General features: G+C 37.4%; 1 protein-coding gene across 3 annotated transcripts in view; it reads left to right on the top strand.

Moving 5' to 3' along the window:
* Window positions 1-14,198, top strand: part of GPATCH2 (G-patch domain containing 2) — a 195,972-nt gene that overhangs the window by 156,194 nt on the left and 25,580 nt on the right. Inside the window, exon 9 of one of the 3 annotated variants that reach the window (XM_058275225.1) lies at window positions 8,417-8,591. The exons of the other annotated variants lie outside the window; for them this stretch is intronic. Coding sequence (XP_058131208.1) covers window positions 8,417-8,501 — 85 coding nt within the window. The 3' untranslated portion in view covers window positions 8,502-8,591. Of the gene's footprint in view, window positions 1-8,416; window positions 8,592-14,198 lie in introns of those variants that run through there. 3 annotated transcript variants of the gene reach the window in all.

Genomic DNA, 14,198 nt, shown 5'->3' with positions numbered 1-14,198 from the left:
TAAACATGACCCATCTATTTGTTGTCTTCAAGAGGCTCACCTTAGAGTAAGGACTGAAAGTGAAAGTTTGGAAAAAGATATTCCATGCTAATAGCAATCAAAAAAGAGCCGGTGCAGCAATGCTAATTTTGGAGAAAATAGATTTTAAATGCAAAACTATTATGAGATGAAGTAGGTTATTACTATATATTAATAAAAGGAACAATTCACCAAGAAGAAATAACAATAACAAATAAATATAACCAAGTTTATGGGAATGAAAGACACAATGGGATGAGATTAAAAATACATTAAAGGCATATAACAGCAGATTTGAAATGTTAAAAGAATGAATAAGTGAGTTCAAAGATAGGACATTTGAAATTGAGAAAATAAGAGAAGTAAATATAATCACTACCTGTTAAGTCAGTGAGTCTCCATCCTTTTTATTTATCTGAAGTTTTATTCTCTAGTTGATTCCTCTGGAAAGGCTCATGGATATGTTACTCCATTGTCTTATATAAAACATTGCTTTCAATGTCTGATGATAGTTTGATTTTCTTTCACATGTTAGTGACTTTGTTTTGGCTGATGTATACTTTCCTTTGCTTTAAAACCTAAGAATTTGACTAGACTATATTCTGATGTTGGTCATTCTAGGTATTTTTCCCCAGGGATAAAGTATGCTCTTTAAGTAGATAGTTTTTGTTATTTTTTAAAATAATTTCAGGTAAGTTTTCTTAAATTATGATTTTTTATATTTGTTTTGTTCCATTGCATTGCTTTGTGTTTATTTTTTTTCCTAAAAGATCTTACATACATATATTGGCTCTACTTTGCCTATCTTCAGTAGCTCTCACTTTCTCTTTAATGTTTTTATTTTTAACATTTCATCTCCTGCATTTTCCATTTTTCATGTTCTGTTTTCTCCATTTTGTTATATTTTCATGTTCTGTTTCTCCATTTTGTTTGCTTACTCTTGTATTCCTAATTTAATTTCATTCTGAAATTATTTTTTATTTCAAATTTTCCACAAATGCAGTCAACTCTTTTTTTAAATCTTCCTTTTACCCAATCATCTCATTTCTGAAATTCTCTAATTTTAATTTTAATTTTTCTCAATTTCTATAATTTTTTTAAAATTTCCTTACCTTGCTTTTAAATAATAGGTTATAGTTTTATTTTTGTAGGAATATCTTTCTAGACATTATTATCAAAGTATAATTATTATCTTAGGATATTATCTCTTTTTAACATAATAATATTGCATGGGAATCCTCCACAATTCTTTTCTCTTGTTCTATTTCCAAGTGCAATACAGTTTTCTGGGCTTTTAGAAGAGAGAAGTACAACAGAATAGCTCTTCTGATATTCCTTAGAAGTTAATCAAAGTTTTGGCCTCATATTTTTAGAGCTCTGCCTCTTGTTTTCCGTTCTCCATATTTATCTGGACCTTCTTTTTCCTTTGCCTATATAACCTCTATCCTGATCCATTTCCTTCTCCTTAAACTGTTTTTCTTCAGTGTGAAATTTTATCCTGCAAGGTAGATTACTAGTTTGTTAATTTCAAGATTTCATAGGATCCAAACTGATACAGCACCATTGATCTGTTGCATCTTCGTCCACTTGTGCTCGTGTATAAACTGGATCTTGCAGAACATCTCCCAAATTTAATTTCTATTTTCATCTTGTCTCATTGTACTTTCCATTGAGTATCTGTTGGAGTTATTGGGGTTCACATACTTGGGACTATCAGAGGATCCCTCTGCTTTTTCCCCTACAGATGCTGATTACCATCAAGTCTCATAGCTGTTAGTGATTTGTACCCAACTAGGTGTTTTGGGGGGGGGGTTGTAAAATACCTCATTGTCTAGTTATTACAGATATTGTTCAGGAGTTATTATAGATTCCAAAACAGGAGTGTGCCACTGTATCCGTATTCCCAGAAAATGTTAATTATAACTTTTCTTTTAGAATTCCATGGTTCAGGACTTCTATGTAACATGCTTATTTTTTTTTTAAGATTTATTTATTTATTTCTCTCCCCTTCCCCTCCCCACCCCGGTTGTCTGTTCTCTGTGTCTATTTGCTGCATCTTCTTTGTCCGCTTCTGTTGTTGTCAGCGGCATGGGAATCTGTGTCTCTTTTTGTTGCATCATCTTCTTGTGTCAGCTCTCTGTGTGTGTGGCGCCATTCCTGGGCAGGCTGCACTTTCTTTCACACTGGGCAGCTCTCCTTACGGGGCGTACTCCTTGTGCGTGGGGCTCCCCTATGCAGGGGACACCCCTGCGTGGCATGGCACTCCTTGCGCACATCAGCACTGCGCATGGGCCAGCTGCACATGGGTCAAGGAGGCACCCGGGGTTTGAACTGTGGACCTCTCATGTGGTAGATGGACGCCCTAACCACTGGGCCAAGCCTGCCACCCCCTAACATGCTTATTTTTAAGCAGGGAGATAAGTGATTGGGGTAATCAGTGATCTGGGTTGCATTCCTCTTATATATGTAATATATAATGATTCATTGGTCTTTTAGGATGGTATCACCTCTGTTTCTAAAAAAAAAAAATATTTCATGCAGTTCTTCCAGACACCTTTAAGGACCTACCTAGTAAATAAAAGGCACAGGGATAGGTGATATGGATAAAACCCAAGTGCTGTGGTATCTGTAACCAGGAGCTTATAACATGAACACTATCCTTCCTTCCTTTCACTGTGTCCTTCTTGTCCCTTTCATCCATTCTCCATACTGTGGTCAGAAGGCATTTGTAAAACACAAATCTATCTGTGTCTACTTAAAAATCGTTAATGGTTTCCATTGCCTTTAGGATCAAGTCATAACTTGCAATGCCCTTCTTCGTCCAGCCTTTCTTCTGCAGGCTCATTTCTAATTAGTCCCTGCCTGGAACACTATTTCCCAGCTGTACTGAGCTGATTTTAGTTCCCCAGATAAACTGTGCCCTCTCTACAGTAGAATTTAAGACTCTTTAAAGGATCTTAAGTATTGTGGGAAATCAGCTTGAGAACCCATGATTTGGTATTCCATGTTTTGCTGTATTAAATTAAATGACACTTTCATATATTAGCTTGTAGAATACACTTAGACCTCATTAGCTAGTGACTATATCTATTATAGTTCCCTATTTATACTGTAACAACAAAATACATTCTGGTCCACAAAGTTTCTCTGCCTTTTTGCGTTTATGATTGGGGAAAAAATGCCAGGTTATACAGTATACAGTTTTTCACATACAAGTTTTCTATGTCTGTAGAAAATTAAAGGTAATAATTATAGAGTGCATACTGTGAGCAAGACATTCATTTAACCCTCATATCAATCCTTATGAGGCTGGTAGTATTATTAACTCCATTTTACAGATGAGAAAGGTGAAGCATAAAGAGACTAAGTAACTTATTCAGCCCTACCCAGGTCATTAAGTAGGGTAACAAGAGTTAAACTAGTGCATTTGACTCCAGAGTCCACACTTTTAACCACTGTCCTATATTATCTCTATAGATGGGTGAATATGTAGCAGGGTTGCCCAAAGAGGAAAAAGAATTTAAAATATAATATCTAAATTGGAGGAAAAAATTTCTCCATTTTTATAGTTAATACAATAATAATAGCTAAGATTTATTCCATGTTTATGATGTATTTTAACTCATTTAATTTCCAAAATTATTCTATGGCATAGATATTCTTATCATCCCCATTTTACAGATGAAGGAACAGAGAGAGGGATCAAATAACTTTCCCAAGTGAAATGGTAAATAAGTTTTTCAGTACTGTTCAATTTCAGGTCTTATTATTTCTAAACTATATAAAAAAGGAACTACTTTCTGAACTTTCTATATCATGTTTTTAAGCATAACTAATTACTTGTTCTAAAACAGTAATGTTATACATTATCTAGATTGGCTCATGTATTTGCAAAGAAAAGTGAGAATGTTCTGAAATTGACTAATGATTGCCCTTTGATCATTTGGCATTTATCTGAAATTTTAAAAATATAGGGGCTTGAGTGTTTTTCTAAAGAAATGCATTATATGCATTAGAAAAGGAAAAACTTGGCTTATATATGAAATTAATTTTGTGGGGTAGTTTTCTTTCCCTACAAAAACCAATAGCCCTCTCAAATATAGAAAGTGATAGATTTCTATAGATGGAACTTGAATTAAGAAAATCATAAGTTACATTTTGTTCAAGGAGCTCAATGGCAAAACTAATCCTGAATGTGAAAGCAGATGTACCCCAACTTTTCAGTTATTTCAATTGAATTGAATTAGGAGAACCTTGAGATTCCTTATCGTTATTGAGTAATATGTTCTTGTAGCTATCACAAGCTTCCTGATACCTTACATGACTATTATGGTATATTTCACAGACTGGTAAACATTTACTAGCAAAACTGTAAAAGCTTTATGAGTACAATATTCATTCATCTACCAAAAGCTACCATAAAAGAGGAGGGACTGAGAGCATTATTTCTTAGTTATACCTAATGAAATGCAAAATTATGTAGAAAGAGAAACATTTTAGAATTATGGTATATGCATATGAAAAAAGCTGGCCTAGGGGAGCAGTGTAGCTCAAGTTGTTGAGCACCTGCTTCCCCAGTACAAGGTCCTGGGCTCTATACCCAGCATCTCCTAAAAACAAACAAATGAAAAAACCAGCTCTCTCACTGGGGAGTGGATGTAGCTCAGTGATTGAGCACCAGCTTCCCATGCTTGAGGTCCTGGGTTCAGTCCCCAGTACCTCCTGAAAAAAAAAAAGCTGGCCTAACTGTGGGAACCTGATTTTGCAGATGTTTGCTTCCTGAAACCTGGGAATAGAACTAAGTACTTTTTGGGGTTCTCTGTTTCCATACTTAAGCAATTTTTTATTAAAGGTACTTAAACTCCAATCAGAATATTATCATAAAAGCAAATTACCATAAAAATTCTGGTGTGCCTTGTTAAATTTTATTCAATAACTATTTAAGAAGTACCTGATATTGACAGGGCATGTAAATGCTGAAGGAAATTTATGTGAAAATGTGTACCCACTGCCTCCAGAGAATATACAATCTAGCTAGAGTATTAGTTCATGTTTATATATAGCTGTCACATAAGGTAGAAAACACTCCAAGAAGCATTATTTCTGGCAGTGGAAATCAGAAAAAGCTGTATAAAGAAGGTGGCATCTCAACTAGGTCATAGATTCCCAACTGATTTCTACAAATAAACAATAATTAACCCTACATTCAAATGTGTTTACCTTTATATGGTAACGGTTGTCCACCTTCTTCCAAAGGAGAAATAATAAGTCCTTTCACCTTTCAGAAGTTTCAGCCATCCTGGCTGGCCCTTTGTTGAAATATCCAGTCTTTTTTACTTTCCCTCTGCTCTGTAGTAGATATACTTAGCAAATATACATTACTACATACAAAATTATGACAATACCAGTAGACCTCTCAACAAGCAAAGTTGTGGGACACTTTTCCGAAAATCAAAGCAGAGCTCCATGATGCAGGCACATTATAGACTCTATTGAATGCATGAAGCCTCTCAACTTCAAGAGATACCTTACCTTGGAAATGTTTCTACATTTGATTCCATCTTTGCATTAGAGTGGTAACTTTCAACTGCTTCAATAAAATCCAGAGATGTGTCTCCAGAGACTTATGGCCAGGCCTTTTTCCACTGAATTCAATCTCTCAATTCAGTTAATAAACTGATTCAGGGGAAGCAGATGTGACTCAAGCGATTCAGCTCCCACCTACCACATGGAGGGGTGGGGGAATAGATAAATAAAATAAATCTTAAAAAAAAAACAACTGATTCAGTAAACAGCTTTATTCTTTTTTTTTTTTTTTGAAAATTTAAAATAATTGTGACTAGACAGGCAAACTCATTGAACTTATTGCAACTTGATGTGTGCAGGGAAGCTTCTTTATCTCCTCCCTGTCCTCCATATGTGGCCAGCTCTGGTTATTCTGAATAGTTTAAGATTCTCCAACATGGCACATCATGTGTGTACTCTGATGCTTCTGTACTTCCGCAAATGTATTCATTCACCTGTGGGCTGAGAATGCCCTTGCCTGCTGTTTGGAATTCTCTTTGAAAATTAGGTTGAAATCATTCTTCCATATGATCAGTAGACTTGAACCCCTAGAAAATAAACACCTTACCTTTTTTTTTTTAGGAGTTACCAGGGATTGAACCCAGTACCTATTACATGGGAAGCAGACTCTCAACTACTGAGCTACATCCACTCCCCAATGAGAGTTGGTTTTTTTTCATTATTAGTTTTTAGGAGGTACCAGGGACTGAACCCAGGACCTCATACATTGGAATCAGGCCCTCAACCACTTGAGCTACATCTGTTCCCCAACACCATATCTTTTTTTTAATTATTTTTTATTAAAGTTAATAGATCACATAGAATGTTACATTAAAAAAAAAACATGAGGTTCCCATATAACCCATACCCTACCACCCCACCCCCATCATTTTTGTAAATTGCATTTTTTTTAAGATACTTACATCACAAAAAAGGTTACATTATAAAAAACATAAGAGGTTCCTGTATACCCCCCATCCCCCCACCCCACTCCTCCCACACCAACAACCTCCCCCATCATAGTGGCACACACATCACAATTGGCAAGCACATTTTGGAGCACTGCTACACCACATGGATCATAGTTTACTCTGCAGTTCACACTTTCCCCCGGTACATTGAGTGGGTTATGGCAGGATATGTAATGTCCAGCATCTGACCCTGCAATATCATTTAGGACTACTCCAAAGTCCCAAAAATGCCCCCTCATCACATCTCTTCTTCCCACTCCCTGCTCTCAGCAACTACTGTGGCCACTTTCTCACTGCCCAATGATACAATTTCTTCTGTTAGTAGTCACAAAAGTTTTATAATAGAAGATCAGTAAGTCCACTCTAATCCTTACTCTATTCCTCCATTCTGTGGGCCCTGGGATGGTGATGTCTACTCCACGTCTATATTGAGAGTGGGCTTAGATTCCACATGGATGATGGATGCAATTCTCCTGCTTCCAGTTGTAGGCACTCTCAGTTCCCTGGTGTGGTGATTAACCATCTTCACCACCCTGTTAGCTGACCTGAGGCCCACAGGGATATGGTCATGGCAGACATCTCTGGAGCTCAGTACCATGTCAGTGGGCCCTACTTTGGAATCTGTGTCCCTGAGTATGATGGAATTGAACTTAGATGTGATCTTTCTACATATGCCTCTTCTGTCACTTTTACTGAACCTTTGGTTGGTGCTAGTGTTGGTGTATACTCAGGAGACTTGAATCTCTGGACTGTCCATGTGCCAGCTGGCCCCTGAGGCTCAGCAAAGTTGCAACTCCTAACACGATATCTTTTTAATTGCTTAATCCTGACTTATGACATAGGGCATAGTGTGCATTACATTTTCAATAGAAGTGTATTAAATAGAGTTTAATAAAGTAAGTTGAATGACATTGTTTGATATAGGGAAAAATAATTCTTTTGAGTAAAACATTCCTTCGTTCAAATACAGTAACTCCATTTTCTGCACAAGTGATCTCTGACAAGTAACAGTTTCTTTAAACCTCAGGGTTCAGACATGTAATGGGGTTTTGTGAGGATTTAATGAGATGAAATATGGACAAATGTCTAGCATAATTCCCCATCTTTCATTGGGACTCAATAAGCTTGGATGCTTCTGGTAATTCACATTATAAATTCTAACACTTAAGAAGCCAATAGGTATTCAAAATAATTAAAAAGTAAAATATATTCTCTACCATTTTAGTAACTCCACCATTCCCTGAGCTGGCAAAGAAACTCACCTCTTATCCCTTCTAAAATGGTACCTCAGAACTGAACTTAAAGCTTGGTCTAATCTGAGATACCAATTAAGAAAATGCAGTCCTTTGGCTCAATTCAACTGCTGTATATAAATATCATATATTGCACTAGGTTAATTGAATATGAAAAAGTAACATGGGCTTCCCTTAAAGTTAGGTATATTAGGAATATCTCAGGACTTTATTAATATTTTAATGACAACCAAACCATCCTATACAACATTTCATAGTGTCATTTTCAGAGAGAGAATGTGAGGCTATGTTCAGATTTGATCATTCTTTTCTGTATGATGCAAGGTATTATCTGAATCAACACCCCAGTTTTATAGAATGTAGACACATAACTTCTTGCATTTCATGGAGATATCCATGTTTTATTTTCAGTAATTTTTTATCTCCTAAGAATCAACACTAATTTTATTTTATCACTTTTTAGGAAATTTTTAGGAATTACTTATTGTTGAATTTATTGTGGAAATTATAGCAAATAGCAATGATAAAGAGATTTCATAAACTATAGTTATAGTAGGAATCAAGTAAATTAAACCAATATTGTTTTACTAAGTGCCTACTGTTTCCTAGGTACTATGGTGTGAAGAGTAAAAGAATACTCCAAGATGCCTCAAATATCTTATATTCTGCTTGGAGAGACGATAATCAAATTTGAACTCAGGCGAAATGAATTTTCCTCAATTTCCCAAAAGAGGTGGTCTGCTACTATAGCCCTGTGGATTTATTACATCATATAGTAATTGCTTGTTTGTGTGTGTTTCTTCCATTAGGCTACAAGCTCCTCAAGGGTGGGAGCTGTCTTCCTCTTTGTGTTTCAATAACTTATACTGACATGATACATGGTCAAGAGTTGCTCTTTGTTAAACAACTGTTTTAGACTGAATTTAAATAACAGTTCAAGAAAGTAGAAGTGTTATTACAAAAAAAAAATGAATTTTGAAGCAGCAATTGTTACAGTAGTTATATTCATTTTAGTTCAGTAACATTTATTGTGCTCCTAATGTATGGCAGAAGCAAAGATAGGTTCTGGGAATTAGACATGATTCCTGGCCTCAAATTATTTTCAGTGTATATTTAACCTGCAGTCCCCACTAACCTGAAAGCAGCATGAGGCCATGCTATATGGTAAGTGTAACCACAGCTGTATGCAACGATTGGTCTAGAAATACAGAGAGAAAAAAGATACTTGGAAGGGCTGTGAGGTTAGGAAATTTTAAAGAAGAGAAAGAACATTTGTACTTGGTTGTAGTAGAGAACTTTGAAGAGAGAAGAAACAATGTAAGCAGGCTCTCAAAGATGGTTAGAATTAGGAAATATGGTAAGGACATTTTTTCAAGTGGGTATGTTACATTGCTCTAGTGTTTAACACACACATTTATATATATATATACACACACACATACATACATACGTATATATATGGTCTTGGTTACTATAAATTTCCTTCAGAATCTGAAGGTGTTGGACAAACATGGGAAGCGTGATGTCAGCACCGTGTAAGCTAAGATAAAACAACAGCTTCCCCAAAAAACATTAGAAACCCTGTTGAATAATTTACTCCATGTAAAGGTTACCATCCCTCCAAATGTGAGAATATCCTCATTCACATACATTCAGAAAGTTCCAATTATTATCATCATTCTCCATCGGCTTTCAGGTATGATTTAGAATAATGAAGAGAGACAAATAGAAGAAACGTTTAAATGTGCTGTGTGAGGATATGGAAATGTGTGTTTATAAACAATTCAAGGAAAGATATTTAGAGCAGCAGTCATTTTGGGCTTTAGATAAAGCATGGAACATACTATACCAAGGAAGCAAGAAATCTTTGAAATACGAAGTACTGAGAGGTGACCAAGAAAAAATCTGCACTAATGAGCTGGTGTGAAAATGCCAAGGGGGTTCATACTCACAGGAGGAGTTCCTGTAGGTGTTTATTGAGTTTATGATATGAAAGTAAGAATGTTATTCTTACATGCTATGACATATTTAAAGCAAGGAAATTCAAACACTAAAGATAAATTTAACCTTTCTATTAATTACCCAAAACTACCAACTTGTTATTTAGAAATGATCACAAGTACTTCCCTATTGCAGCACAGTCATATTGTTGGGATGTAATGAGTTTAGACTGTCAGGTATTCTGTTGGCGTGCGGTTGTTGACACTTTGTGTGAAGCATTCTTCTGGGGATATTGTACCACAACATGCCTCCCATCAAAGTCTGAGGATGACCTTGGGTAAATTATTTAACTAAATTATTTAACTTTTCTATGCCCGGGCTTCTCACCTGTAAAATGGGGATGATAGTAAGATTACAGCTAACTCTGTAGGCACTGTGCCAAATGTTTTGCATGAATAGATTCTAAATAAAATCTTCCAAAAGCCTTTGAGGTAATCGTGACTCTAATCGCAATTCTTGCAGGTAAGGAAATTGAGGAGAAAAGAGTTTAAGTAACCCACCCAGGGTTGTTAAAAAAACCTTCTTAAACAGTGACAATTATGGTAACAAGTATGCTTCTTCAAATATATAGTGGGAAAGAAGAAATGGCAGAGTCAGAGGGAATAGGTTCTGACTCCCTGGCTCATCCTGACTGAAATTAGGCCAGGACACCTCTGGTTTGACTTAACCCCATAGCTTAAGCAGTATGGAAAGCTCACCTACGCCTTTGACAAAGAAAAATCTCCAGCTGCTATAACCCACCTCCATTATTAATTCCATTGCTTTTCTTTTTTCTAATTCACGTGTTATAATTCACATATTTTTTGTTGCGTGCTGTTTAAAAAAAAAAGAGGTCCAATAGCAATGACTGGTATAAAGAAGAAAGTTGCTGCAAAATGCCATTACATAGAGATAATCATCAGTATTTCACTGCTCAATCTTCGATACATTCAACTAACAGATGCATATTATTCATACAATTGAAAACCTTAGTTTAATCTATCATGAAGAAGAAAAGAAAAAAAAAAAAGGCAGGATAAGGGGACCTAGAGTGACAGGGTTACTTTTTTAGATGGAGCAGATGAAAGTGTACGTGTTCGTTAACTTATATTCTACTGTCTGTGATATTGTGATTAGAAAAGGTAGCCTAGTGTAGGGAATATTTTCGGTATTCCATAGACATTTTAGGATAGGTGTTTTCTATTTTAGGTTACAGGTAGTGTGGTGTAAATCTCCTTTGTCTGTTCTTGGGGTAACCTCTATTCCCGGACCCCCCTGAAGCCCCTCCATCTCTCCCCAACTCTTCCCATTGCACACCGCAGTTCACCTGCACTGCCACGGCTTTGAGGAGTCAGGAGAATCCTTGACAGATGGGGCAGTGGCAATAGTGAAGCCAGGTCACACAGCTCCAGAAGCCTCAGAACACCCAGAGACGCCTCCCTGACGGTCTCCATGAAGGCTAGGAACTTGAGGAGTGAAGTGCACCGCCCAGGAACTGGTGCTTAAGAACTGTAGAATAAACATTCGTTCCAGCAGTAACCACCAGCGGCCCGTAGCAGGCTGAAGCAGATTGGAAGGAAGTAGATCTGGACTTGAACCCTCTGACTCGGGTAGAAAAGGCATTGATAAGGCAGATCCACCAGAATTTGTGGGAAGGAACTGCAGGCTGGCAGGCAGATCGCTTTTTTATTCTAGAGTTAGAGCTTCAGCCCACAGGTAATGTAAGAGTGATTAGCACGGAGTAGTAGAGTTGTCCCAGCAAGTAGGCAGTAAACAGGGATGGAAAACTGGAGCAGCTGCTACTTGGACAAGGGGCAGGCAGGCAGAGTTAGACATCAAGTACCAGGTCAGAGAGCCTCAATCAGCGGGTTGCACTTTAGGACCAGAACTGTAGCCTCTGAGGAGATCCAGTCATGGTGGATGTGATGATAGCAGAATAAGGCAAGGAACCAGTTCCTAGGACACGTACTGAGTTCTGTCCACGAAGCTAAAACTTAAAGCACCCCTTTCTAAGGTCAGGATTGTTCAAGAGAGAGAGAGAAACTAGGATTGTGGCAGAATGTGAAGTCAAATGACCAAGGTCACAGAGAGAGGAGTGCCAGAACCAAGAAAACAGTGAGAAAAACCAAGGTTTAATGCAGTCTTCCTAGTAGTTAGAAAATGTTGATGCTTGAAAGTCCTTGGTATTTAAGGTGAGTTTTGGTGCAAAAGGAGAAGAGCTGGTTACTGCTGTTTACTTGTTCAGTTTCGTATGTTGAGGCATATTGACAGAGAAAAGGCAGGGCTTGGGGGTGGAAGGCAGTGTTGCTCTCCAAGGGAAGTTCACAACCAGCTGAATTTCCCAGCCCCTATCCTTTTCACGGCCACGGCATTGCTCCTGCAGAGACTCCACAGACCTGCTTCGTTTCTGTGCAGCTGATGCCCTGTCTAGGCTGATATTTTTCTAAGTGACAGTGAGTGTTCTTGCCAAATGCCAGGGACCATAGTCACATCTGTGTGTCTCTCCTCTCCAGCTTGTCCTAGGCTGCTCGGGAACACGTTTTATCCAGGGGGCAGCTTTAACTAGGCCTAATTCTCTGAAAAGCTTCGATTTGTAAATGCATACAATGAGGAGACAAGTTCCTGTGGTCCTCTCTTTAAAATTATTCTGTTTGACACTGGCTGCTGCTGTCCTTGTCAGCCCCATGTCCCAAGGCAACTTTTCAGGCAAGGTGATTCTCACTAGGGTTTTTTGTTTTATTTTGTTTGTTTGGGGTTTGGGTTTGTTCTCTGTCTTTTGTGTTTCTTTTTTCCTCCAGATAAAATGCCCAGCTTCCTACCACCACACCATTGAAAGGATAGCTGTAGCAAACCATGGGTTAAACCAAGGGAAATCTGTTTAAAAAGCAAAACAAGAAGGCAGGAGCTTTTCTTGAACTCCACTGTTCTAATATTCAGTAGGAAAATTTTTTTGAGTAGTACATGGGAAACCATGTTTTAAAAGCATATCTATCTGACAAAGCTTAATCCGGTGTAAGGAAAGAGCATTTTTTATTTATCCTTTCCGCTTAAAGATAATGTGTTTGTTTCCTCCCAATAGTGAAGGCCTCAGTAGACACAAAGTGAGCAGATTATTATCTATCTCCCTTCCTTTCTTCCCCAACTGAATGTGCTAAACTGAAACAAACATACTGATCCAGTGAATTTGGCAGTTTCCTTGCAGTGCCTTAATTAGTACCTCAACATTATTCTTTAATAACTTTGGAGCTGTTCATAGGACTACCTGTCGTTGTTCTTCAAAATACACAGCAAACACAAAAAAATACCACCTGTCACCTTGAGTAGTTAATCCAACTGCTCTGCTTTGCAAACACAAATGACTCATTCATACTGAAGAAGCAAGGCCACCTTTCAGACATTCATTGATTTTAAATTAAAAAATAACAGCTATGTTTTACATTAAGAGTGACAACAATAACAGAGTAGACCTTACTGATGTTATTCATAGCAACTACATTGCACTGGCCTGCAGGAAAAGAAGAGGGGGGCAAGCCTAAAGGGGGTAATCTGACTGATCAATAATCCAGATCTCTCAATGTGCTGTAGCAGATAGTCAATTCTTGATAGAATTACCGAAATACAGCTAGCTGTTTTTCTGTGGCTCGGGTCTTTGAGTTCAATGAGCTGACTTTATTAACTTTAACTTTGGTCTCCTTGAATGTTTGTCTCTTTTCCTTTATGTCACTATGGTGGGGGAGGGGAGTTGAGTGAAAATGTTATATACATTTATTCTGAGAAGACACCCAAGAGGGACTTCTTGGTCCAGCAGCCACAAAAATGGTTTCAGAAAAGGGTGTTATTCCTGAAGTTTTTTTTTTTCATTATCTTTCTAAACAGGACTTCCTGATCAAATTTTAAGTAGTGTAACTAAAAATAGTTTAAAAAAATAAAAGTTTTAAAGGCAGTATTGACTTGGGAGAGTGTGATTTTCAAGCAATGAGAAGACTTCAGTTAAATACAACTAGTATAAGAACTACATAGACACCAGCAGCATCAATTGTCACAACATGCCTACCATGTATCAGACCCTCAAGTATTTCTTCTGCTTATTTCTGAGAATGTATTTCTTAAAAAAGACGTTCCAGACTAATTTTTTTTTAGCTTAGTTTGAGCTTTAAATGTATCTGAAAGTGATAAAACCAGGCTTTGTTTCTTAAAATAATCCAGAATTACAACCGCTCATTGACTGCCTTCCCACCCCTACCTACCTCCTCACCCGGATGGGCTAATACGCAGAAGTTTCTTTTGTGCAACAGCCTTGAGTTATTCATTAGTTCCTATACCTGCATCGTGAATATCCAGGTTGAAAATGCATGCCTGCACTACTGCAAACCTAGTTGGCTTCCCTCTCTTTAGTCTCAGCCTTGCCCTA

The sequence above is a fragment of the Dasypus novemcinctus genome, chromosome 13 (genome assembly GCF_030445035.2).
Source record: "Dasypus novemcinctus isolate mDasNov1 chromosome 13, mDasNov1.1.hap2, whole genome shotgun sequence".
In the NCBI taxonomy this organism is placed as follows: domain Eukaryota; kingdom Metazoa; phylum Chordata; class Mammalia; order Cingulata; family Dasypodidae; genus Dasypus; species Dasypus novemcinctus.
The sequence above is the reverse complement of the archived record's forward strand: the minus strand, read 5'-3'. Positions and strand labels throughout refer to the sequence as shown.